Source organism: Epinephelus lanceolatus, chromosome 11, assembly GCF_041903045.1.
Source record: "Epinephelus lanceolatus isolate andai-2023 chromosome 11, ASM4190304v1, whole genome shotgun sequence".
Classification (NCBI taxonomy): Eukaryota; Metazoa; Chordata; class Actinopteri; order Perciformes; family Serranidae; genus Epinephelus; species Epinephelus lanceolatus.
Window position 1 is genome coordinate 24995532 of NC_135744.1, and position 24842 is coordinate 25020373.

The 24842-nt window shown below is 42.3% G+C and overlaps 1 protein-coding gene and 1 long non-coding RNA gene across 9 annotated transcripts in view; one reads left to right on the top strand and one right to left on the bottom strand.

Annotated features, from left to right (window-relative positions):
• Positions 1-402: 402 nt before the first annotated feature.
• phldb1a (pleckstrin homology-like domain, family B, member 1a) overlaps positions 403-24842 on the bottom strand; it is a 40676-nt gene continuing 16236 nt past the window's right edge. For 3 of the 8 annotated variants that reach the window (XM_078172401.1, XM_078172400.1, XM_078172404.1), the window contains 18 exons: positions 20584-20820; positions 20355-20486; positions 20035-20172; positions 19350-19478; positions 17569-17724; positions 17355-17465; positions 16945-17262; positions 16418-16540; positions 16053-16214; positions 15687-15827; positions 14532-14633; positions 12260-12338; positions 11921-12065; positions 11477-11567; positions 9255-9401; positions 6984-7203; positions 1991-2076; positions 403-1410 (listed from right to left, as the gene is read on the bottom strand). In XM_078172401.1, the coding sequence (XP_078028527.1) occupies positions 1270-1410; positions 1991-2076; positions 6984-7203; positions 9255-9401; positions 11477-11567; positions 11921-12065; positions 12260-12338; positions 14532-14633; positions 15687-15827; positions 16053-16214; positions 16418-16540; positions 16945-17262; positions 17355-17465; positions 17569-17724; positions 19350-19478; positions 20035-20172; positions 20355-20486; positions 20584-20820 (2658 nt within the window). In that variant the 3' untranslated portion in view covers positions 403-1269. The remainder of the gene's footprint in view (positions 1411-1990; positions 2077-6983; positions 7204-9254; positions 9402-11476; positions 11568-11920; positions 12066-12259; positions 12339-14531; positions 14634-15686; positions 15828-16052; positions 16215-16417; positions 16541-16944; positions 17263-17354; positions 17466-17568; positions 17725-19349; positions 19479-20034; positions 20173-20354; positions 20487-20583; positions 20821-24842) is intronic. The other 5 variants (XM_033643540.2, XM_078172402.1, XM_078172403.1 and 2 more) reach the window with 5 other exon arrangements.
• Positions 20196-24824, top strand: LOC144464668 (uncharacterized). The gene is made up of 3 exons (XR_013492331.1): positions 20196-20450; positions 20613-20840; positions 22498-24824. It is a non-coding gene; the product is annotated as an uncharacterized LOC144464668 (long non-coding RNA).

Genomic DNA, 24842 nt, shown 5'->3' on the forward strand with positions numbered 1-24842 from the left:
GTTTTTTTATATTTATGTGGCCTACCTCGTGCGGCACGAGCCACATAACTAATTACGTCCTGCTAGAAACACTGCACAAATATGGTTTATGATTTCAAAACTTCTGCAACAACTTCTGTAGACAATCCGAGTTAACAGGCCAATTAACAAATCAAACCACCTGACTGTTTTTGTGTAAATAGAGAAGCTGCAAAAGGGAACACCTATTGTGTGCTCTCATTTAAATGTGAACGCTCGCTGCTCATTAGGGCGCATGAGATTATTTAAAGAAAGCTGGTAATTAAAGACTTGTTTGCGTGAGGAGCTAATTAAGGAAGCAGGAAGCAGTTTGTAACTGAATGTCCTCAGTTTAACCAATTTGTCTGCAGCAAACTAATTCACCAGGCAAAACAAACCAACAGATGCACCATATAATTTTATTATTCCATGTACACGGTCGTTTTACAGCATCATTATAGGACTATAATTTATAGATTTTGTTAAAATGCTCATAGAAGGTTTTCTTTGACATATTTATGTAAAGTACAGACAGATTAATGTTGAGTTATATGCCTGAATAAATCAATATATAGAGTGATATTAACATTTGCATTGTAGAAATCTGACAAAACATTACATAAAATATGCAGCAACAAGTAATGTTGAATCAAATAAGTAACATATGACTCTTTTAGAATATTTTTTTAGAATATTTGCTATTAAATTTTTCCTTTTTAGTGTTTTGAAGTATCAAGATATTAATCTTTCATCTGAGAAAAGTTACAAACTGAAGAAAAAAAAGTACAAATGTATCAAAAAAGGAGGGAAAGGCATCGTTAGAGTGATAACACTGCACGCACACATCGGCTACAGAGGTGGAAACTGTTGGAGCTTATATTAAGTGTTCCTCCTGAAATATCAGAAATTATATTGTAATTAATTACATTTTGGTAGCAGAATGTGATTGATGTAATTGAGAGCTCCTTTCGTGGATCCATTGGCAGGTTGCTCAAACTGTTTTCCTTCTCATAGCGGCTGAAAGATAAATACAACTTCTTAACAAACTCTTTGAATTGCACCTTTGTCAACACTAAACCCTCATTTGCTCGAAGGCATCAGGCTTTTTATGAGAGCCCCACATTATACGTCTCTTCAAATGTGCCTCGGTTACACACCGTCAGGCCGTGTGTCTCATATTTAAGCTCCAGCTGCGGCTCAGGTTGGCTCGCAGGTGTCTGGGGTCGCTCCCTCAGTCCCTGTCATCCTCCAAATCTGCCACCCAGTGGTCCCTCAGCTCATGAACTGTGTGTAGCCCTCGGCGCCCGTTACTATGACATCCATCCAGATCCTCATGGCCTCTGGAGACGGGGCCACCATGTAGTAGAGGCGGTCGTGGGTTTTCACGCAGAAGGTCAAAGACGGGTTGGGGCTCTGGAGGAGCACAGGGAGAGAGGGAGACCTTTTAGACTGCAGGCTGCACCTGTTGCATCTTTTCCTCAGACACAAACAGAGTATATACCAGCACATACTAACATTTAAATGTGTTTTTATAGTCTGTAACATCCTGTATCTTAAATTAAGAAGAAGAAAAATCAATTTTACCCAGTCTAATATGGATTTTACCAACTAAAAAAAGCTCTCAATTGCAAACGTCTTCATTTTTATGTAACACAGATATCCAATTTGGCAGCAGGACATTTTAATTATGTTTCAATTGCTGCTCACAGACAGTCAAACCTCCTCACAGTAACCATAAATTATGAATGAAAGTACCAACTGCTTTCTTCTAAAATGAGTATACTATTTTAATACAAATTATTTTTTTGAATTACACGTTGAAATAAAGTTCATTAGGGGTAAATGTAAGGACATTTTTAGAATTTTGGAAGCAAACCCTTCACATTTTATTCCACTATTGCTAAATTTAAAAATGATCGACATCCCTGCAAACATTATAAAATCCTAGATGAATTTCTCAACTGTAAGTAATGGAAAAAAGAGCGTCCGTTACCTTTGTGGCACTGCGCAGGTGATCGTAATAAACCTCTTCAATCGCCTGAAAGTAAATGAGTCCTTTCAGTTTGGTCTCGTGCTTGTCTGAGAGGAGAAAAGAGAAAGAAAAACATATTAAGATACATTACATTACGTCTTGTACTGATGCAAGACCTCTGTCAGCCCAGGCAGACAGTACAATCACAATCAGATGTGGGGATACATTTCATGTTTGGTCAAATAATAACGAGCTGTCTCTTTTTTATTTTCTAACAAGCACCTGGAGAGAGGAACAGTAGATAGATGTCACAAATAATATTTAATTTTACAATATCTGTCTTTAAACATGCGGCCTTTTCAGGGATTTTTGAGCCATTTTAGCCTAAAAAACAACAACAGAATGATCTGGAAAAAATACAAAAATAAAATAAGATGCACATTTACTTCTGCTCCTGTTTAGAAATATTTTTTGTCATGAAAAAGAAATAAAGAACGGGCACAAAATAAGAAATATTTTTGTCAAACAGTTCACACACGTCGAATAGATGTGTTGTATAAATGACAAAGTAAAATCTGTAAACTTATCCAGGATAAAACTGATGAAAATGTGTGATCGACCTTTTCTTTTGTAATTTCCTGCTTAAGTCATTTTACTCTCAGACAAATTTCCCTTTGCCTTGTCTGTCAGCGGTGACAGGTCCGAGCGATTCAGTCGTGAATACCAGATATATCTGAAGAGATGAGGATTGTTTGTTGTGACTTAATTTAAGGAGGAAAAATTGCATCTTTTTTATTAATCTTGTGGCTTTTCACACAAATAAAATCCTGCCATAAAAGTAGTTTGTAAGTAAGTGAAATAAAGGGACACTAATTTAAATCTAGATGGAGAACCCAGAGACAAAAACAGCTGTAAAGCAAAAAAAAAAGAGGTGTTAACTCTTTTTCCCAACAACACATAACCCATGAATAGGTATGAGCAGCACAGTATCACAGTAAAAGTTAATTAAAAGTGCAAGTCTATTTCAAGCTATGCCTGAAGTCTTTGCCATCCTATTAATTTGACTTGTTTTCCTCAGTCGTACTTTCTGGATCGTCTCTATGGTGTTTTTTTTCCCCCTCAGCCTCCTCCCTGCCGGCGAGGTTCACGTCTTTTGTAAACTTAAAAAGAAGCGCCTCTCTTTTGTGTATCAGATCGGTTCAACATTCCCCTTCCAGCAGGTCAGACCTTCTGTCCGGTCCTTTGGATGTCTGTTTTCCATTCACAGAATATCTTTGGGCATTTAAAGTCACTCACACTGAAGAGTTTTATGTTTGAGGGAAACCTGTGGCTGCAGCTCGTCGGACGCAGCGGTCGGACTGATGGGTTTCTCTAGTTTGGGGCTAAACTGTAGGCATTTCATTTTTCTCACGTCTAAGATCAATTTTCTTCAAATGAAATCGGTTCAAAGAGTTTCTGGATTCCACTCTTGTTCAAATAAACATTGGTCTTTTTGTCTCTTCCATGCACACTTGGAGCACCCGGCTAAAGAAGCAAACATCCAGCAACAATTAAAGGCAATCTTTTGAAATACGTCTGACACTTTCTCTTGCTTTCCCTTTTCCATAAGTCAAATCTGCTTAGTAATGAGATAAATGTTTTTGAAATGTGAGTTTCGTTTTATTAGTCACGAACAAGCCAGGAGCTAGCCTCCTCCCCAAGAAAAACACATCTAGAGAAAGTATTGCATCTTATTTCATCACCATCATCACCATCATCTTCGTCAGGAGTAAGGGGGTGAAAAGGCTAGGCAAGTGAGTGGAGAGAGAGAGAGAGAGGAGCAAAGAGAACAGGGGCGACAGTAATGAAAATGTACTCGGATTCTATTTTCAACTTGATTGTAAAATTATGTCTTAAAAAACACGCTCATGAATTATTCAGAAAACTAACTGCTCTCGTTTCAAATTCAGGGGGACAGTCCGGTAGACATGAATTACAAACTGACTTTTAACACACATGAACGAGGCGGAAAATTCCACTTAGTGCAGCTTTAATTAGTGTTTGGCTCCAGATGAGTAAACGCTGGTCGGGACAGAAGTCGGGTTTTATTGAAAAACACAGGAAAGAGAGCGAAGTGTACATTTCTCAGAAGCGCCTCGGCACTGCTTTCGGCTGAACTGAATAAATCAGGTCCTGGCCTGGTGTACTGCAGGAACTTTTCTACACTAAGTTCTGAGTTTATGAAATCTACATTGGACTGGATTCTTGTGTGAGCAAACTGGTTTGACCAAATCTTTTTCTGTAAATGAGGCCTGAGACTTTAATTGGACAAGTTAAGCAGAACCTGAACACAAAAGGATCCTTTATAGAGGATCCAATAAAGTTCATTCAAGTCATGCTATTAGTCCTGCATCCTGTGAAAACCTGGTTCACATGTCATTGAGTAGTATTTAATAACGTAGGCTGCAACTTTTAGGCCTGAGAGGCACAGCGGAGGGAGGAAGAGAGTGATTTTTTTTGCTTAAGATGCTCTTTAAGAGGTGTTTACAAATTTTAAGAGGATTCTAATCGACAGTCTTAACATATGACACGTTTTTTTATATACAGATGTGTCTGCAGAGTCCACACAAAGCATGATGTGGGACATGATAGTCTCGAGGGTAGAAAAATAAATGATTGAACAAACTGCTGAAGAGGGAAACCTATTGTGTTTTTACAGTTGATGCATTAATAGATTTGGGTTTGAATGAGGAAGTAGATTATGAACACATTTTAATTATACATGTCTTAATTGTACCTATTGATGGGACTGCTATGATTAATTTGTGTGGTCAATATATGTATATTTTTCACATTTTTGGGTTTATTAGTATTTTGATATCATTGTTAAATCTGTATGTGTGTGTACTTGATTTATTTGCGATACTGTACATTTTGGGTGCACTGTCTATTTAGAGTGCAAAGTCTAAGGGCTGGTGTGAAACTGCGCCTACTTAGGGCAACAAAAAAGTTTATCTTGGGTGCGTCGGTACAATGGGCAACCAAGAAATGATGGCAGAGGAGATACCTGCACAACAATGCAACTGGGCTGGACAGCCACAAAAACAGGTTCACAGGCTGAGATCAATGAAAAAAAACAAAACAAATTATTTAGGACATCCGTGCACAAAAAGAAGGGTGCTCAAAGTGCAAAAATTAATTGAATAAAATTAACGAAAATCATGGACTGATGTTTTGCACTTTGAGCACCCTTCTTTTTGTGCACAGATGTTCTAGATAAATTGACACTTTTATGGCCTGTGAACCTTTTTTGTTTCTGTCCAGCCCAGTTATATTGGTGTGCGGGTATCTCCTCTGCCGTCCTATTTGGAGAACCATGAGTCTGTTTTACTATTTCCACCCTGATGAAGAGCAGGGATGTGGTTGAGCGGTCCTTTTTTTGCTGAGGAAGGTTCCAAACTGAGTGAAATGACCTGGAAGAATTCCCTAAATGCTGAGGAAAGGTGCTTCAGTGCTTCCTTCCTCATTTCCGTTAGCACAGGGTAAACTGGACCATCCTTTACGAAAGGAGAGGAGATAATTCTGTCCCACAGTTCCTTGCGGCAGCAACATTTAAAAATGAAAACATGTTATGCCTGCATTTTGTTTTTTGGGTTGTTCTTCTGTCTGTCGTCCCATTCTTGTGAACACGGTATCTCAAGAATGCCTTGAGGGAATTTATTCACATTTGACAACTCAGTGCTTCAGTGATTAGATTTTGGTGGTCAAAGGTAAAGGTTAATGTGACCTTACATCCGTCTCATTCTCATGAACACAAACGTTCACTTGGACTTAAAAATGAACTGGTCAAAAAAATTGGTTGTCAAGAGGTCACTGTGACCTCACAAAACATGTCAAGAATTCATACACTAATTATGGCAAATTTCAGACAAATGTCTAACAGGATAATATGATTAGGTGTTGACTATTAAATCAAAAAGGTCAAAGGTCAGCTTCACTGTGACATCATAATGCTCTGCAAAAACACTTTTCTTTCCACTATTCAACATCATAACTCAGGAACAGAAGGGGAGACATTTGGTTGAGTACTGAATTGGTGACACTAATTTTGGGTGTCCACCTTGAGACTGATTGTGTAGATCTGTGCTGCTGGGAGGAGGTGTATTAGGCATCCATGTTTTCACAGACATGAATGTAAACTGTTGTGCACCTTGCCTGGTGTGAGGAGGCACACAACTGTGAGGCGGTAATTCTAGTTTTTCATACAGTCATACTAATTGGGATTAATGTTGACAAATGTAAATGGACAGAAGGGTGAGCATGAGCAACCATCCCTAATTTGACCATTTCATTTCCATTTCGTTTCACTTTTATGACTAGTAGCCTATATTCCTTTTATAATTTCAGTTCCAACCTTGATCATGAAGTATTATTTTTCACCAGCGTATATATCCACTGGATGCGCTTTAAGTTGTTCATCTCCGGAACGTTGTAGTTTCACCACAGCACTCCTCTCTGTGCTCTGCTCAGCTATGCCTGAAGAACGTTTTCCTATCTGTGATCAGTTTATTCATCTTCAAGAGCACCTTAAGGCTCCCTGAACTAACTGAATGTGAAACTGAGCGAGCTCTTGGCTTCTTCATCTTTCTCAGTGTTTGTGTTTGAACTTTAGCTGCTTAATTTTTTCTCATCATGTACGAGATACCAGTTCCAATGTGTGTTCCTGTACTGACAGGATACATTCACTTTAAAAGTTCACTGTACCAGTTCTGAACAGGGGAAGACTGGTCTCCAGGACTCCTTATTACTGAAATGAGCTGCAACTAAACTTAGAAGTTATAAACACCATTCTTCTGTATTTGTCATAACTTTTATGATCATTTTAATTTAGATCTCATGTGACTGATCTTCAGGTCTCTCTTGAAAATAAATGTCTCAATCAGTGAGACTTTCCTGTTTAATAAAGCTCAACTAACAAATCACTCAGCAGAAATAATTAAACAAATATAATGTGGAAACGTTGCTGTATCCTCACCCACATAATAGCAGAAGTTCCTCTTGATACGGTCAAAAACGAACCAGCGTTTTTTCCATGATTTGATTTTGCCGCCCATCTTCACCAAGTGGCCCTTGCACATCTTCTCTGTGAGGATGACGAAGGGGCAGGTGTCTATGCTGTGGCCGGACGACTCCACGTGGGCACGCAGGTCAAACTCCTCCTTACGGTTCGGCAGGTAACGTGTCATCGGACGGGCCTGTGAAGAAGATCAGTGTGTGTGAGAGGATGAAGACATGGGAGTAATGTGGTTATTTGTTTGGGGGGGGGGGGGGGGGCTAACATTCTTGATGAAATGAAGTGAATGTGGGCTGCGTTCAACAACATAAAAGCTATATCAAAACATCTGTTTCCAACTACTTGGCCAGGAGTTCTGCTGTCTCTCACCCACGCCTGTCGCTTCATGGCCATTGAACGAGCACGGATGTGGGATTTCAATGGAATGCTCGAGTTCAAATGCATCCAGGCCTTTATCCCTGTGTAAGACTTCGGAAGTACTGAGCATACCACTGGATAAATACTGCACAAGCTGTTTGAGAGTTTGTAAATGGATGTTTTGTAAGCTGTTTTTAAATGCAGTCCCCTTTGATTTCTGTTCATCAAGAATTTTCTCCACTTTCAGATTCTTGGTTCACCATGGGGACGTGAGAAATTAAAGGTAATGGCGTGAGTAACTGATATACAGATGATCATTTTGAGGATAAAGTATTCCTTTAAAGACTCAAGTTTCCATTGAGTCAAGTCTCAGGACAGTCAAGCGCAGGTCAAGTGTGGAGTCCTTATTTTTATGACTTACACCTGCATTAACTCATTTTTTGGCCACTTGGGGGCAGCAAAAGCAAGTTGTAAACATAACACTGACATAGGTTGAGATGTTGAACTTGTTAGCAAACATTTGCATATCTTTAAATACTGATACAGAGCAACATTAGTATTTATGTAGAGTAGTGGTTCTGAATGGGGGTCCAACATTGACTTGACTTTAAGCTCAACTTTGTTCAGCTGGTCGCTAACTGTGCCTGTGTCTCAATTCAGGGGCTGCAGCCTTCGAAGGCTGTATTTGAAGACCAATGGCGTCACATTGGTGCGACCAAGACTGTCCCATTCCAAAGGCTCCTTCAAATACGGCCGAAAAATGCAGCCTTCTTTACCAGAATTTGGAGGATGCAACGGATGAATCCTTCGTGGCCCAGCCTTTCCCGAGATGCATTGCGTGCCGGTGACAATTATATATTAAGTTAACTAACGGTTGTTAACTAGCTAATGGTTAACTGTTAGACAGGTTAACTAAAATCCTAATTTAATAAGTTTACCTGAAAATGGACCATCAGCCTGAAATATATCAAACAGCAGTGTCTCCGGCGGTGAATCATCTCCTCAAGTATTAAATAATTAAATAAAAGATATAATAACAATCTCTGGGTCCATGACTTAGGGCTAACTAACTTTCTAGCTTACTCCTTCTTTTGTCATTCGCAGCTGGTTGCTAGGTAACAGGCATCCCAACGGGTCGGGGCAAAACAACTGGTGATGCAACCAGGAAATCTACCGCAGACCAGGCCGATCTTTTTAGGAGACCATTCGGTTTAGCCGATGCGGTCTTCAAAGGACGTGGCCTTTGTGGCCGATGTCGGTCCTGTTGCCCCTGAATTGAGACACAGCTTGCGTCTGTCCATTTGATGCTGAGCGGGTAGCTCACAGTAATCCTGTCAGAGATTTTTAGCAGAGAACAGCTGCCTGCTTGTGTACGTAAAACCAAAACAAGGCCTAAAACTGGGAGCTACAGAGTCAGGTGGTAATACTCTGAGGGTTCATCACTAAGAGGTTTCATATTACACATAGTCCTTTGATACATTGGTAATTCAAATATATTGATTATAGCAGCTTTAAGTTGAACCCAGGTGGAACTAGGTGCGTTTGTATTTGATAATTTGAGGTTATTTGTTTACTGACAGTACTCATACCACAGATGACTGGTAATTAAATACTCTGTCAAGATTAAAGCATGAATTATGTGCACATTATATTTTTTGTGCTCCCCCACTCTATTTTTCTCTCTGTTCTTTCTCTCCACCCTCCCTTTCATTCTCTCCCATCCCTGACAATCTTTGATCTTCCCATATTCCCAGCCTCTCTTTAGTGTCTCGCCTCTCATCCTCTCCCCCAAGTCTCCCATCCCCTCCTCCCTCCCCTCCCCTCCCCTCCTCCCTCTTCTTCCCGCCGCCCGTCTCCTCCCGCTGCTCCACTGACCTGGGAGAAGTGTTTCTCTCTCATCTTCACCTCCTCCTCCACCAGCCTCAGCCTGTGGGCCGTCTCATCCTGAAGCCTCCTCTCGGCCTCCTCTCGCCTCCTCCGCTCCTCCTCCAACATCTGCCGCCGAGCCTGCACCTCCCTCTCCTGGGAGCGTCGGGAGAGGAGAAAGAGGAACAGATGGAGAGAAGAGAAGGGAAAATAACAGGGGCAAAAGGGAGACGGGGAGAATATGTAAATGGTAGGCAAATATTGCAATACAAAGTGAACGACTGTCAGAGGAGGCACAGGAGAATTCAAGTCCCAATCCAGGGTTTTGTAAAATATATCCCTTAAGTCTGTATATAGAAGGGTAAGCTTTGCTGATGTAAAATGATCCTTTGCAGCTTTCAGATACTTACATACAGGTGTGCTTTGTTTCAACATGTAGAAATAATACAAAGGTAAACAAACGACTTACAGCTACATTTCACCACACCTTGAGCCGAGTGATCACTTTGATAAACTTAGTTTTTTTTTATCTGTTAAACAGGAGAAACATGAGACTCCTGCAATAAATAAAAAAGTTAATGCTTATCAACTTTCAGGGGAAGTAATGTGATCACATCATGTTAGTTTTACACAATCTGCAGTCCAAATTAACGGATTAATCCTTTTGAATAAAATGCACAACAATGAAACATATTGGAATTTATTGCATCGAATAGTAGTTTTGCTATTTCATATGTGATTAGCATGAATTTGCCATATTATGACAGTAATATGATGACGTGATTTATTCATATTGCCCGGTCCTAATTCCAGCAACAAAATATGTAACCATACAAATAATCTATATATTTTTATTGATGTCCTTCACAGCAGTGCCAGAAACATAAATGTGACTCTTGAGAGTGCAGATCTATTTTATTCTCACTACTGAAAGCAGCTTAAATCGATTAGGCCAGAGGTGAGGGGATAACTTCATGTATTAGTTGAAATTAGGGCTGCACCTACTGATTGTTTTCACTTTGATTAATCTGGCACTTAATCTCTTGATTGATCAATACATTTTTTTGTTTATAAAATGCTAAAAAAAATTATATATGGCCATTTTAAAATCCAAAAGCCCATAAAGATGCATTCATATTGCTTGTTTTATTGGACCAACAGTCCAACACTCAAAGATATTCAGTTTACTATCATCTGTGACACAGAAAAGCAGCAAATCTTCACATCTGAAAATCTGGAACTACCTAATTTGTAGTGTTTTTGCTTAAAAAATACTTAAAGGTCCAGTGTGTAGAATTTAGGGGGATATATTGGCAGAATTGGAGTATAATATAAGTATGTTTTCTATGGTGTATAATCACCTGAAAGTAAGAATCCTCGTATTTTTGTTACCTTAGAATGAGCTTTTTATATCTAGATAGGGAGCAGGTTCTCATCCATGGAGTCCATCATGTTGCACTGCCATGTTTCTACAGTAGCCCAGAACGGACAAACCAAACACTGGCTCTAGATAGGGCCATAGGACCACGTGTATTTGCACCAGCCACTGTAGTTAGCAACCCTTCTGCGACAAGCAGAGTTGTAAAAACACAGATGTTTCCTTAATGTAAAACTGCTTTATTCAGTGTTTTTACAGGTTTAAATCACTGTGTTGTTTGTTTTGGAGTGGAAGAGACCTCTGTGGATAATTCAGCTACCAGTAAAAACCTCCTGAACGTGTGCATCATAAATGAGGTGAGCACAGATTCAGTTATTAAAGAAAAAAGGTGTGTTCACATAGCAGGTGCAGGGTGAGCTGGCTGTCTGTTATGTGCAAACAGCTTCAGAGAAACACTAACTTGTAATGTGAAACAGCTATATTCAGTGTTTTTTACTGCTTTAATTACCTGGTTCAATTGTTTTGGAGAGGAGGGGACCTCTACGGATAATTTGGCTCCCGTTATAAACCTCCTGAACAGTGACAACTGAGGGAATTGTAACTGGGAGCTCATGCTAAGCACAAGTTTCCTACACACCGTTCCTTTAAATAATCTATTAGGCTAATGGAGTAGTCGCTGGTTAGTTTTCCAACTAACTGATTCATTGACCAAACATTTTGAAACCTGAAATTAACTTGGAGGAGATGAAGTATAGAAAGTGACTGGATAACTGATGATAACTGATGTCCAGTCATGTTAGGGAGCAGCAGACCTTTACACCAGAACTGTTTAGCACTGAAGTTAAGAACTCACTCGGTTCTCCATCAGTCTGGCTTTCTCCTGCTGCGCCTCCTTCAACATCTTCTCCATTTCTTCTATCCTCTGGGCCTCTAACCCGCAGGCACTACAACACACAGAGGGAAGGGGTGTCTGATGACACAGCTACGACAAGGCTCAGGATGAAAAAAGTAAACAGACATGCCTGGAAACCAAACAGTGTTAGCAGGAGGAGAAGGAGACAAAGGTTTCTTCATGAGCAGCCGTAAACTGAGTCTTTTAACTCCTAACTTCATGAGGCACTGAAAACTTGAAGAGGTTGGCATGGCAACAGCCAGTGTACCAGCAGTCACGGGAGCAGACATTTAACAAAACATGTTGTCACGGGAACAAAGCGCAGTGACCCTTCTCCTGGGAGACGGGGCAGACTTGAGTGTTCCCATGGAAACAGAGCCAATTGCTCATTTTCCAGTCTCTCACCTTTCTGGGGTACAGGCGGAGTTGCCGGTGGAGACGCTGGTCTCCATGCTGTCGGAGCTCTCCAGGCTCAGGGTGTCGTACGCCTGGTTGCCACTCGGTGGCGACTGGTGATGCAGGATGGAGTGATGGACTGTGGGTGACAGATCTGTGGGAGCGGAGAGGGCGCAGAGACAGCTGTCACAGACTTACAGTGCCCTCTACTGATACTGCCAAATCATTGCTATGAGATCCAGAATCTGTAGACCTGACACACTGCTGATATACTGTTCGCACAGATGTATGTTATGAGTGCATGCCAGGTGAAACCCTCCAGTGTGCTCAATAGATAAAGTCTAGTACCTTTGCTCTGCAGAGCCAGCTTACACCTGGAGTCCATGTCTAATGGGTTGGACATCTCTCTCAGCATCAACTGTAACCCCTGAAAAACACAAAGACAGCACCACACATTCAGTTACCTAGAATTTTTTATATAATATACATATGTTAAACAATACTTTCCCCTTGAAATGACCTTTTGTAAACCAGTAAGTCATGCTGTGTTACCACTGTTTGTTTTTACCTTTGAAAAATTTTGTTTTTCTCACATGCCTCCACAGAAAACAGCAAACATATTGATTTACTGGAGACCATGTTTAACACCAAAACTATATCAAAACCTTCATTTAAAAACTCTCAAACAACTCGTGCAGTATAATCCAAGTCTCATTTATCCAGTCACATTCTCTCCAAAACATGACATTTCACAATGAAACCTTAGTACTGGAGTCTGGCTTTAAAGGGAACATAGATAAGTTTCACTTTCAATTCATTTTTAATTATTTAGGTTTTAGCAAAAATGCATGTGTTTTGAAGGTACTGAGAACATGACTGGATAAATGAGACTTGAATTATACTGCATGAGTTGTGTGAGAGATTGTAAACAGATGTTTTGATATAGATTTACTGTTGTTAATTGAGGCTTTTTTAATTAAAGAATTGAGACATCAGCTTTCAAGTCTTAAGTTAAGACTTTAAGGAAAACACTTCACCCCCAAAAGTGCATTTGTATAACAACTACTCACTCTTTAGGCCTGTTTCCACTGCAGGAACTTAGGGGTAATTTTACGGAGCTGGGGACATTAGTGTGTGTCTCCACCGCAGGAACCACCACCGAAGGACAGAGTTCTGGAACTTTTACAGGGGCTAAACAAGTCCCTGCCTCGGAGTAGGTACTCAGAATGGCCCGAAAAACTCCTGGGTGGGGCTTGGGGTTTACTTGGTGCTGATTGGATATACTCAAGGTGGGATGTGATGTCAACAGAAAGCGACAAAATAGCTGGCATTTTTAAAAGTCGTTGCCCCGGTCAAAATGGTCGCGCAACGATTACGTCACATCCAGAGCCCGGTAACTTTACAGGAACCTTCCTCCTACTCCGCCCTCTCAGTGGAGACACGGCGGTTGAGGTGTGCGGAGCGAGAGGACGTTCCTGTAAAGTTCCTGCCCCCCAAATAGTACCAGGAACTTCTAGGTGGAAACGGGCCTTTTGTTACCTTGAATTTGTGAGGCAAACGTAATTTTTCTCACATGCCTCCATGGTGAATAAAGAATCCAAAAACAATGAAAATTCTTGTTGAACTGCAGAAAGTGTCGGCTGCATTTTAATGATAACAAAACTATATCGAAACATCTGTTTCCAATGTCTTGGCCAGGAGTTCTGCAGCCTTTCACCCACGCCTGTTGCTTCATGGCCAATGAACTGGCTGGGAAGTGGAATTTCAGTGGAATCCACACATTCAAACACACGCACTTGCCCAGGCGCTCATCTGTGTGCGAGACTGTTTATCCGGAAGTGTTTTAAATAATAAGATTTCAGTGATAATGCATGTGTGGGAAGGACTAATCATACGACTGGATAAATGAGATGGGATTTTACTGCATGTGTGAGAGTTTGTAAACAGATGTCTTGATATAGTGTTGCTTTTAAAGGAGGTTCCCACTCTATCAGTAAATCAATATGTTCCCCTTTTTCATGGAGGCATGTGAGAAAAACAAAGTTTTCTTAATAAATTCAAGGTAACACGTCATTACTTATTGATATACAAATGGTCATTTTGTGGCTTAAGTATTTCCTTTAAATCAGGGGTATCAAACTCATTTTAGTTCACAGGCCACAAACTGTCCAATTTGATCGCAGGTGGGCCAGACCAGTGCATAATATCCTATAAATAACAAACACCTCCAAATATTTTCCCTTACCTCAAACAGCCTGTGATGTCCTAATGTCCTAAATTAATACAGTTTCAACAATATTTCTCAGTTTTTTCCACATTCAGTCAGTCGACTCTTCGCTGTCATTACATGTGTATTTTCCTGTACATTTCCACTGCTGTGTATTAATGCCAACATCACCACACCAAACTAAAGTGAAAGAAAAGAACTGTAAAAGCCTCTGAAGCAGCATTTTACATGAAGAAAGCTACCCAGTGTTTAACCTGCTCCTGAAACCTGACACCTCTTTGCCACGATTAGGTGTATAAGGTAATCCAGTGGGCCGGATTGGACCCTTTGGCAGGCCGACACTTACCCCCGGGCCATATGTTTGACACCCCTGCTTTAAACTGATGTGCTCACCTTAGCGGATGCACTTTTCTCATGAGCGGCACCACTGGAGTGCGGCAGTGTGCACGATGATGCTGCCTGTCCGACCTCACCATCTGATTTGGACTTCAACAGCTGAGAGGAGAAAGACAGATCTGTCCATTATATTTTTCACATTTGAGGAGGACGTGTACATGTTTTTTCTTACCTCCTTTACATTCTTCTCTGGATGTAAAAAAGATTGAAACTGATTGAGATTTTGGATTTCATTTGGTTTGTGGTTGCTGACTTGCTTGCACACCTCTGGGCAGTGCTCGTATAGGTAACTAAGTATATTTACTCAACCACTGTACAAGTACAGTTTTGAGGTACTTGTGCTTTGCTTGAGCATTTCAATTTTCAGCTACTTTATACTTATGCTCGACTGCATTTATTTCTGGGCTTTTACTGCATCCCACCTCTTCAGCTGATCCTAATATTGACCAACACTATTTGTCTATACTGATGCTGGAGCACTTTGATTTATGTCAGCTCTCCGCTGGTGTATATACGCACTGATAACAGAAGGGCCTAAACTTTTTGTCAGTCAGTACATGTAAGACTGTCAGACAAGACTTCCTTTTCCAGCTCACAGTGTTTTTTTATTCACAGCTATAAAATGGTTTACTTTTACCCTGCAGGATAAAGTACCCATTTAAAGATTAGACTGGTGTGTCCTGGTCCAAAAGTGGCTCCCAGGGCCATTTTAAATAGACCATAAGTGATTCGCGAACATGTCAAGTTTGTAAAAAAAAAAAAAACAGTGAATTTCCGGCAGCAAGTTTTGACTTTCCCCGCTGTAGAGTGAGTGACTGACAGACAGCTACTTGACAAAGACGGCAAACTAGCTCGATGATATGGCCAAATGCAAGTATGATGCTGAATACATTGAGCTGTGTGGACCTTGAACACATGACTAAAGAGAAATCTGGACCCTGTGGCTGGATCAGTTGGGAATCACTGGACTAATATCAGCATCTCTCACTGTTCCTTCAACTACAGAAAAACTACTCTGTCTTGTTGTGTCCACTAGAGGGCCTCCTAGTCATAGAAGTAGGGATAGTTAAGTAGCTCATGTGAACGTCACATTCAGGGGTTCGAGACAGCACTGTGCATCTGGCCTGCTGTTGGTGCCCCTGTAGAATTTACCTGACTGTGTCTGCGTGTGGAAAAAGACTTTGCAGGCAGCGGTGGAGGACATGACTGATGGTCTCCAGCAGCCATGATGTCCTGGTACCAGCGCTCGAGGTTAAGAGGAGGCATTGCATTCCTGCTCAGCTCGGGCTGGCTCTGAGATGATGAAAAACATGCAGCCAAAGGGAGAAAGAGAGAGGAGAGGGGAGCAGTGCAGCACCAGCATCAGTAACAGAGGCATCAGGCAGGCAGGGAAGATAAACATGAAACAGTCCTTGCAGCAGTAGGAACCGTTCAGGGAATGGCTGCAACACTGGAAAAACTAAATGGTGTCGTCATTTTTAAAAACAGGACCCCACCAGTTAGGAGAGAATAACAAACCTGTGCAGACAGAAAGGAGGAAGGACCATATGCAGCTGAGCGGCATGAGAAGGTGGATTCAGAGGAGGCGAGTTGGAATGATGGAGTAGAGGAAGAAGAAGTGGAGGTATCGACTCTCTGCATCCCAAAGATCTGGCTTAACTGACTGACTGTGATGTACTCCTTCACACAGACAGCCAGTCAGTGCAGTCACACAGAAAAACAACACACACACATTTACAGAACAGGACGAGAGAAGAAAGTGGAAAAGAAAGAAGGATATTTTGAGATACTGTCAATGTGCAGAGGTGGGTTCAGTATTTAGTACACTGACAAGTCAGAGAAACGTATCAGAGAATACTGCAGAAGGCAGGCAGGGTGTCTACCTCGCATGGCAGAGATGGAGCTACAGTGAGGGAGAGGCAGTGAAGAGCAGCGGGGGAAGTAGAGTGGGTTTGTACAGAGGCGTTTCCATACATCTTATAGACATCAGAGAGCCTGAGGTACTCCTGCAGCGACAGCCAGAACACAGGGATAAGAAGGCGGCAGACGGCAACAGTCAACACTTAGAAAAGTCATGCAAAGATGCACAAAGCAAACACGTCGGCACCACAACTCAGTCTCTATCTTTGAAATTAAATCACGCGACAGTTTAATCGTCTTAAAGGCCATCTTCCAAGGGTTTTCTCTTTTTTTGCGTCATCAGTGCTTCAATTTGAGAATGTACTAACCTCAAACAAACACAAAGAGAAAGGCATAACCTTGACCTACTAACATACACTGCAAGCTTGCTGTTGTTTGTCAGTATTTGCTAACACACGATCATGCCCATTTTTTAAATCGTAGACACCGCAGCACAGGCGTTTATTAGCCATTTGTTAGATTTCGTTACAAAGAGGATTTTGAGATTTACCTCTTGCAGCCTAACAGGATAGAGTTCAGGGGAGGGGATGTGAGAGGAGGAGAGGGAGGCAGAGGAGGGACAGGGGCTATGAGGAGGACCGTCCACATAAACAAGGTCAGGTTCGCTGATGTGAAGACATTCCTGTTTAAAAAGTTCAGCTAAGTTGAAAAGAAATCCACTTTGCAAGATATCTCCTCCAGACGGGTGTGATATCATGTCTCGCATGCTCCTGCTCACCTCTTTCATGCTGTTGTTGGGCTTTGGGAAGTTTTTCCCTCCTGTCAGGGTGTGGTACCTCTTCTCCATGATGCACAACTTGTCTTGCTCCTAAAAGGCAAAAGAGATGTGCTTTCACAGCTTACCACACACCCCTGTTATTGATTAAATACATGGCCTACTGTATAGGTTAGGTATATTACCTTGTGTAGCAGCTGCAGAGTCACTGTCCTCTCTCTCGCTATCCTCTCACAGTCTTGAGTCGCCTGTAACCCCAGCTGCTTCACCTGAGCTTCCATGGCAGCTATCTTCTCCTGCAAACCACCCAGTTTCTTAAAGTCACCCTGACGTATAACCTCATCTTGGTGATCATGTTTTACACAGATATACGTTTTCTGTCACACATGTATCCCCCACCTTCCTCTTGGCCAAGCTGCAGTGATACTCAGCCCGCTCTTGGAGAAGCTGCGAGCTCTGAGTCTCTTTCTTCTCCTCCAGACTGCTCTCCTCCTCCAGCTGGCAGAACTCTAGCTCCTCAAACTGCTTGGTCCCGGACTCCAGAGCTTCAGCTTTCTGCCCACATACAGATATGCACGCAGGTTAGTCACACTGTTTGAAATCAATCAAAGAGTTACAGTTATTCAGGCTGGGAATATTCTATATTATGATTATTGTAAACAAAGTCAGATGAAAAGACCCAAACCACCAATTACTGATTGATTAACTAGTGTTGTGTTTCCCTCCACCTATCTGTGACCAATAACTGTTATCCTCCTAAGGAGATGGATCACCAGACTTTCACAGGGCTGACACACGGAGACAGAAAACCACCAACACTCACATTCACACCTTCCAGCAATCTAGAGTCACCAGTTACTTAACCTACATGTCTTAAGGATGTGGGAGGAAGCCAAAGAATGTGCATAAAACTCACAGTAACTCAGGAAGAGGATGACAACTCCTCACAGAAGGGTTCACACCAGCAGGTTCAAACCTGAAACCCTCTTGCTGTGAGGTGACAGTGCTAACCACTGTACTAAAGCCTGATACATCTGACATTTCCCTTCCTTGTGATGGACACAGGCGCTGCTGCTGGAAATACTCGCAAGCACGTATTCATCCCAGGTTTAAAATAGTCCCCAACAAAAGCAGTGTTTACTCCTGTTTGAATAATGGTAGCTAAAAACAACAGTACTCAGCTGTTTCATGAAACCCTGCAGCCTTTTTTAAAGAAATGACCCCACATTTGTGACCTGGGTGGCATGGTGGTGCAGTGGTTAGCATTGTCGCTGCACAGCAAGAAGGCTCCTTGTTTGAACCCAGGGTGGGGGACCCTTCTCTGGGTACTCCGGCTTCCTCCCACAGTCCAAAGACATGCAGGTTAAATGGTGACTCAAAATTGCCCGTAGGTGTGAATGTGAGTGTGAATGGTTGTCTGTCTCTATGTGTCAGCCCTGTGATAGTCTGGTGACAAGTCCAGGGTGCACCCCGCCTCTCGCCCAGTGTCAGCTGGGATAGGCTCCAGCCCCCTGTGACCCCAAACAGGATAAGCGCCTAAAGAAAATGAATGATGGAAAGAATGAATGAATAAATTTGTGACCTGATAGTGAGGATTTTCGTCTTCACTGAGTGCTAAAGAAAATCTCCGGAGGTCGGACAGTATTGAGAGGGGTTGGTTTTGGTGTTTTCACAGGATTCCTTCACAATAACAAAATATACAAGAACACCAGCCGCATCCTGTGATATCCACATAATGAAGCAGCCGAAATTTGATACCATAAAGTCTGACATCATGTGAGGATGAAATGTGCGTTTGTGACTGGAATCATTCATGGTCAAAGGCATGCAGACTTTTAGAGCAAAGCTGTTAATGACATTATTAATCATTACTAACTGCATTTGATATCTCAAGCATCCAGAATGAGGGGACAGCAGAGATTAATAAGCGCTCTAAAGTTGCTGCTGTAGTAGCAAAAGCATTGCTTGTTGTATAGTTACTCTTATGACCTTATGTGTTTAGATAATGAAGCAGGAAAGGAGGAAACGCACAGTCTGCAGATTTACGAGTAGCTCTGAGTGCTTCAAAACAGAGTCAGTGTTATGTCTGCGGCCGTTTCTGTGCGGATCGTACAGAACTGTGGTATTCGGTATATTATAACTCACTGTTGCCAGCCAGTGGGCTGCGTGAGAACACTGACCCTGCTGAGCTGCTCCTGTAACTGTTCCCTTAGAGACAAGGGGCACTTATCAAACTGCCTCTTCAGCTCATTGTACTCATTCCTCTGCTTTTCCAGGACCTTCCGCTCAGCCGACACATTAGCCCTCCCCTAAAAACACATAGAAACACACACATACGCACGATTGGGACCGCATTCACATACACACACACACACACACACACACAGCAACCCAGGGAGAAACAAAAATAAAAAAAATCACAACTTAAATCCATGCATCTAAGCTTCAAAGCTCACAGGCCAAGCAGTTAAAGTATTAGAGGACAGAAGCAGAGGTTAGGTTGGCAGGTGTGTTAGGGGTTGCAATGCTACATACATTTGTTAAAATGGGAGAAAAATAAGAATATATAATAAAGTGTTGTTCACATCCAGCTAACAGTCTACCGCATGTAAGATTTCAGCTGTCGTTGACACAAGAACTGTTGGACACTTCAGAGAGAGGACAGTTTGTGCTTTGTGTTTTAGGACAGACATCTAATAAATAAGCAGTGCGTGTCAGTTGAGATCTGGTGTATAGACTGTTTGCACATTCGGAAAAGAGTGAGTTTTTACACAGTCAGATGTCCAACAACATTCACGTGCAAACTGACCAACGGCCAAACCAACGGTATTTACTGTATCGCATTGTTTTGTCCCGCATGCCCACCTTGTCCTTGTCTTTCTGGGTGGCCTTGTCCAGCTGGCTGAGTTTGAGCTGCAGCTGAGAGATGATTTCATTTTCAGCGTCCGCCTGCTCCTGCTCTGCCCGCCTCTCGGCCTGCAGCAGGGCCTGCTCCATCTCCACCTAAAGACAAATATGGAGTCAGAGTCTGTGAACCACGTTGAGCTAAATAAATACTTCAAGGTGAAACAGCTGTCATTCCTCTCACTATAAGGGTGAGATGATCTAAAAGTGTACGAGCTTAAATATCTGTCTGTGTGTGTGTGTGTGTGTGTGTGTGTGTGTGTGTGTGTGTGTGTGTTGACCTCCTGTTTGGTCTCTTGTAGCTGCAGCTCCAGTTCACTGACTCTGTGTTTCAAGTCGTCGACCCTGGCCAAGATCCGGCTTCTCTCTTCCTCCAGGTAGGCCTGCTCCTGACTGGCTAACAGCTCCTCACACTAAGGGAACATTAGATAAAATTAGATTCTTAATCAGACTAAAACATAAATAACAAACACTTCTTTATCTCCATACTTGCATCAATGTGTGTATCACCTCTTGATGTGTGCTCTCTGTGCTGCTAGACTCTTCTCTCTGGGTTTCCTCATCGTTCTCTCTCACCCTCTGGGCTTTGTCTACTCCCTGAAGAGACATCCCCCCTGCTGTGTCCGAGCAGGCTCCTCTAGCGCCCCCCAGCAGTCCACTCCTCACCACCTCGGCCAGCTCCGCAGCACTGTCCTCGTGATTATAGTCTGCGCACAGATTGAGGATGGTCTCCAGCCTCTGCCGCTCCTGAAGAAGAGATGTGAGATGTAAGCTCGCCTGTCCTACATTATAGATCGTATCACAGATTAGCTGCAAGTGTCCTTGTGTGACATTGTCCCATTTAGGCAGCTGTCCCTCAGCCACTGGCACGGGACAACTGTAACCTGATAGCAGGGGGGTCCGAAGCTGATGTAGTTTGTTTCCCAGGGAGGGGGCTCATAGTAAAACATGTCAGAGCCAGAGTTGTTTATGGGAACAGAATCTGACGGGACTGTGATGACTGTAAGAAGAATAAATGGAAGTCAATGGAGGGCTTTGGTTGCTGAGATTACACCACACCAGTTGTCATTTTGTTTTTTCTGATCAGAGATGTTTTAATTGTTGCTCTTTTTTAGATTCTTTAATGTGTTCTTCATTGTGTTTTGTTTTTGTTTCCTATGCCACATGGTTCAAGCTCGGGGCCAGTCTGTTGTCTCTCGTCACTCCAAACAATAGGACGCTTTTTTTAATCTCACCAAAATAACAGCGCAGAATGTGAAACAATAATTGGGAATGTGGCGAGACTGGAAACAACTGTGTCTGGTGTGCTTCTTGATGCAGTATTGTTTTATTATTTCCACAACTGCCAGCCCTTTTTCGTCTGGTATTTAAATGATTCAGGCTGTTAAAATAACCACATCAGATCTGTCATGAGCATTGACTCTAACTGCAAGATTTACACCTTGGACAGTTGTTTGCTATTTGCATAGTTCATTCCTTCTTCAGACTTCAGATAAACTGGCAGGTTTATGGATAAAATATGGACATAGTGATAGAAATATAAAGCTATCATGAGCCAGATATTTTGGTTTGACAGACTTTAATGAAATATGTTAATTGGCTTCCTTACCAAGAGTTAGATGAGAAGATCTGATTCTCATAGCTGTCTGTTAGATTTACAGCTACAGCCAGAGAGTGGTTAGCTTAGCTTAGCTTAGCTTAGCTTAGCTTAGCTTAGCTTAGCTTAGCACAAAGACTGGAAGCAGGGGGAAACAGCTAGCCTGGCTCTGTCAGTTAAGAAAAACAGCCTACCAGCACCTCTTAACCTCATTAATTAACGTTAGATCATGTTATGGTGCATTATATGAGGCAGATTTTATAACAGGCAGATGTAAGGGTGGTATCAACTCTCATTTAACTCTGCAAGAAAGTGAGTAAGCATATTTCTCTTAAAAGTACAGGCCATCAGGAGGTACAAAATATGGTAACACTAAAAAAAACCTCTGTAATCACTGAAATGTTGCAGTTTTATGGCCATTAAAATATTCTTGCTCAATTTATCACCATAGAAATCCTCTCTATTAACCAGAATCCCTTCAAAAAATAGAAATAATTCTGTTACACACCAGCAGTTTGGCCTCTGCCCAGTGAAAATGATGCTAAAATTAACTTTTCAGTCACATCTCTCCCTCTCTTCCTCTGCCCTTTACTTTTGCTGAGAGGTAAAGTGCAGCACAGGATTTTTAAAGAGCAGCAGCACCCGTGTATGTAGGTTGGGTTCAGTAAAGTGAGATTAAAAAAAAAAAAATCCTGCATAGCTGTGCCAACTGTGCTAAGAGAGCAGTGTGCCAAATGCAGGGCATTGATTTCACTGAGAGGAAATCCTCTCTTTGTGTTGCTCATCTGTAGGTCTACAGCTGATTTTTTTTGTTTGCTTCTTTCAAGGCTTTGATACCAACAAAAGGCATGTAGACGTGGTCAAGACGACCTGTTGAAGTTCAAATCGAGCATCAGAATGTGGAAGAAATGTGATTGAAGTGACTTTGAATGTGGCATGGTTGTTGGTGCCAGATGGGCTGGTCTGAATATTTCAGAAACTGCTGATCTACTGGGAATGTCACCACAACCATCTCTAGGGTTTACAGAGGATGGTCTGAACAAGAGAAAATATCCAGTGTTGATGCCAGAGGTCAGAGGAGAATGGCCAGACTGGTTCAAGATGATAGAAAGGCAACAGTAACTCAAATAACCACTGGTTACAACCAAGATCTGCAGAAGACCATCTCTGAACCAGCAACACGTCCAACCTTGAAGCAGATGGGCTACAGCAGCAGCAGACCACACCAGGTGCCACTCCTGTCAGCTAACAACAGGAAACTGAGGCTACGGTTCACACAGGCTCACCAAAACTGGACAATAGAAGACTGGAAAACGTTGCCTGGTCTGATGAGTCTGTGACATTCAGATGGTAGGGTCAGAATTTGGTGTAAACAACATGAAAGCATGGATCCATCCTGCCTTGTATCAACGGTTCAGGCTGCTGCTGGTGGTGTAATGGTGTGGGGGATATTTTCTTGGCACACTTTGGGCCCCTGAGTACCAACTGAGCATGGTTTAAACACCACAGCCTACCTGAGTATTGTTGCTGACCGTGTCCATCCCTTTATGACCACAGTGTACCCATCTTCTGAGGGCAGCAGGATAACGCACCATGTCACAAAATCTGCAGCAACTGTGTGATGCTATCATGTCAATATGGACCAAAATCTCTGAGGAATGTTTCCAGCACCTTGTTGAATCTATACCACCAAGAATTAAAGCAGTTCTGAAGGCAAAAGGGGTCCAACCTGGTACTAGCAAGGGGTGCCTAACTTCCTGTTGGAGGCAAACTCAAAAGGCCCAGTATTTAAAGACACAGTGACATCTAGTGGATTCTATTCTTGCATTACATACCTAAACCGAATGTTACATTGTTACCAGCTACGTTACAAACTGCCGCTCACTGGTCTGTTTCATAACATAAAAAATGCCTTTGTGTGTTGGTATGTTACATGGACGTCCACTGACACAGCATCGGGATTTGATGACTTTGGTTGGTGGCTACTGTGTCAATAATTGCTGTCACCTGGTGTGTATTATACTGCCTTGAAAGGTGCCTTTGTGCGTTGGGAGCTAACGTCCAGATTACTGACAAAGTGGCGGTATTTGACAAATTCAGAATGAGAGCGGGCCAACACTGAGCAAATCTATAATTTCATCTTACAGTTACGTAATGTATTTGTGTAGGTTAGGCAGGCTTGATCTACAGGGTGGTGGTTTGACAAAATAGTATGTGCATGTACATGCGATGCTGCCTATCTTTCCTTCCACCACATGAAGGCAGCGTAATATTCCAAATATGGATCACAGGTATCACACACTACTGGGCCAAGAAATATAAGTTCATCTTTTTATATGATGTTATGGCACATCCTGGATGACTTGACACAAACATGCACATACTGTATCCACCGCAGTCAAACCCCTGTCTGTCCAACTCAGACGCATGTTGTCAGTAACTCTTATTTGTTACCAGAAACCTTTTGGTTCCTGAAATAGTCTGTGGACATGGAGGGCCGGGAACCCCCGCCCCTTCTCCTCCCTATGGTCCCTTCAGCTGTCAGACGCAGGCTGGGCTGGGGGCTGAAGAATGGGGGTGGTGGGGGGAACTGGTGGGTATGCACTGAGGATGGATAGCAAGTATGCAGTCTATGTTCTAGTGTCGGTGCGAATAAGAAAGAGCCTTCAGTCAAGCAGGGGCAGCTTTGAAAGTAAAAGCCACTCGTCCTTTTGATAAATATAGTGTTGAGCAATAACCAGCCGCGCCCTGCGCTCTGGACCTCAAGACATGTGGAGGAATGTTCACCCCGTGTTACTCGGGCCACATGGGCTGACGACGCCAGTAATGCTCTGGGGAGATGAGCTGGTGGCGGTAGGCCAGGAGATTTAGACAAGATATCTGAATGCAGACACAGTGTCTGCCATGCCAGCAGGCTCGCCACCTTCACTTCACTGTCATAATATCCTTTAAAATCATGGTGTTTGCTCTCTGTCTGCTGGATGTTTGATTAAAAATGTTTAAAAAGATGTTGTTTGCTAACAGTTTGTACGTTGGGACACAGCTGTGGCTTTGCACCTGTCAGCTTGTTTTGATTTGATTTTATAACTGCAGATTTAAAGTATGTACAAATTCTGCCCATAAACAGGATATAGAATAAACAACCAGTCACAGAGGACAAACCAGAGCCGAA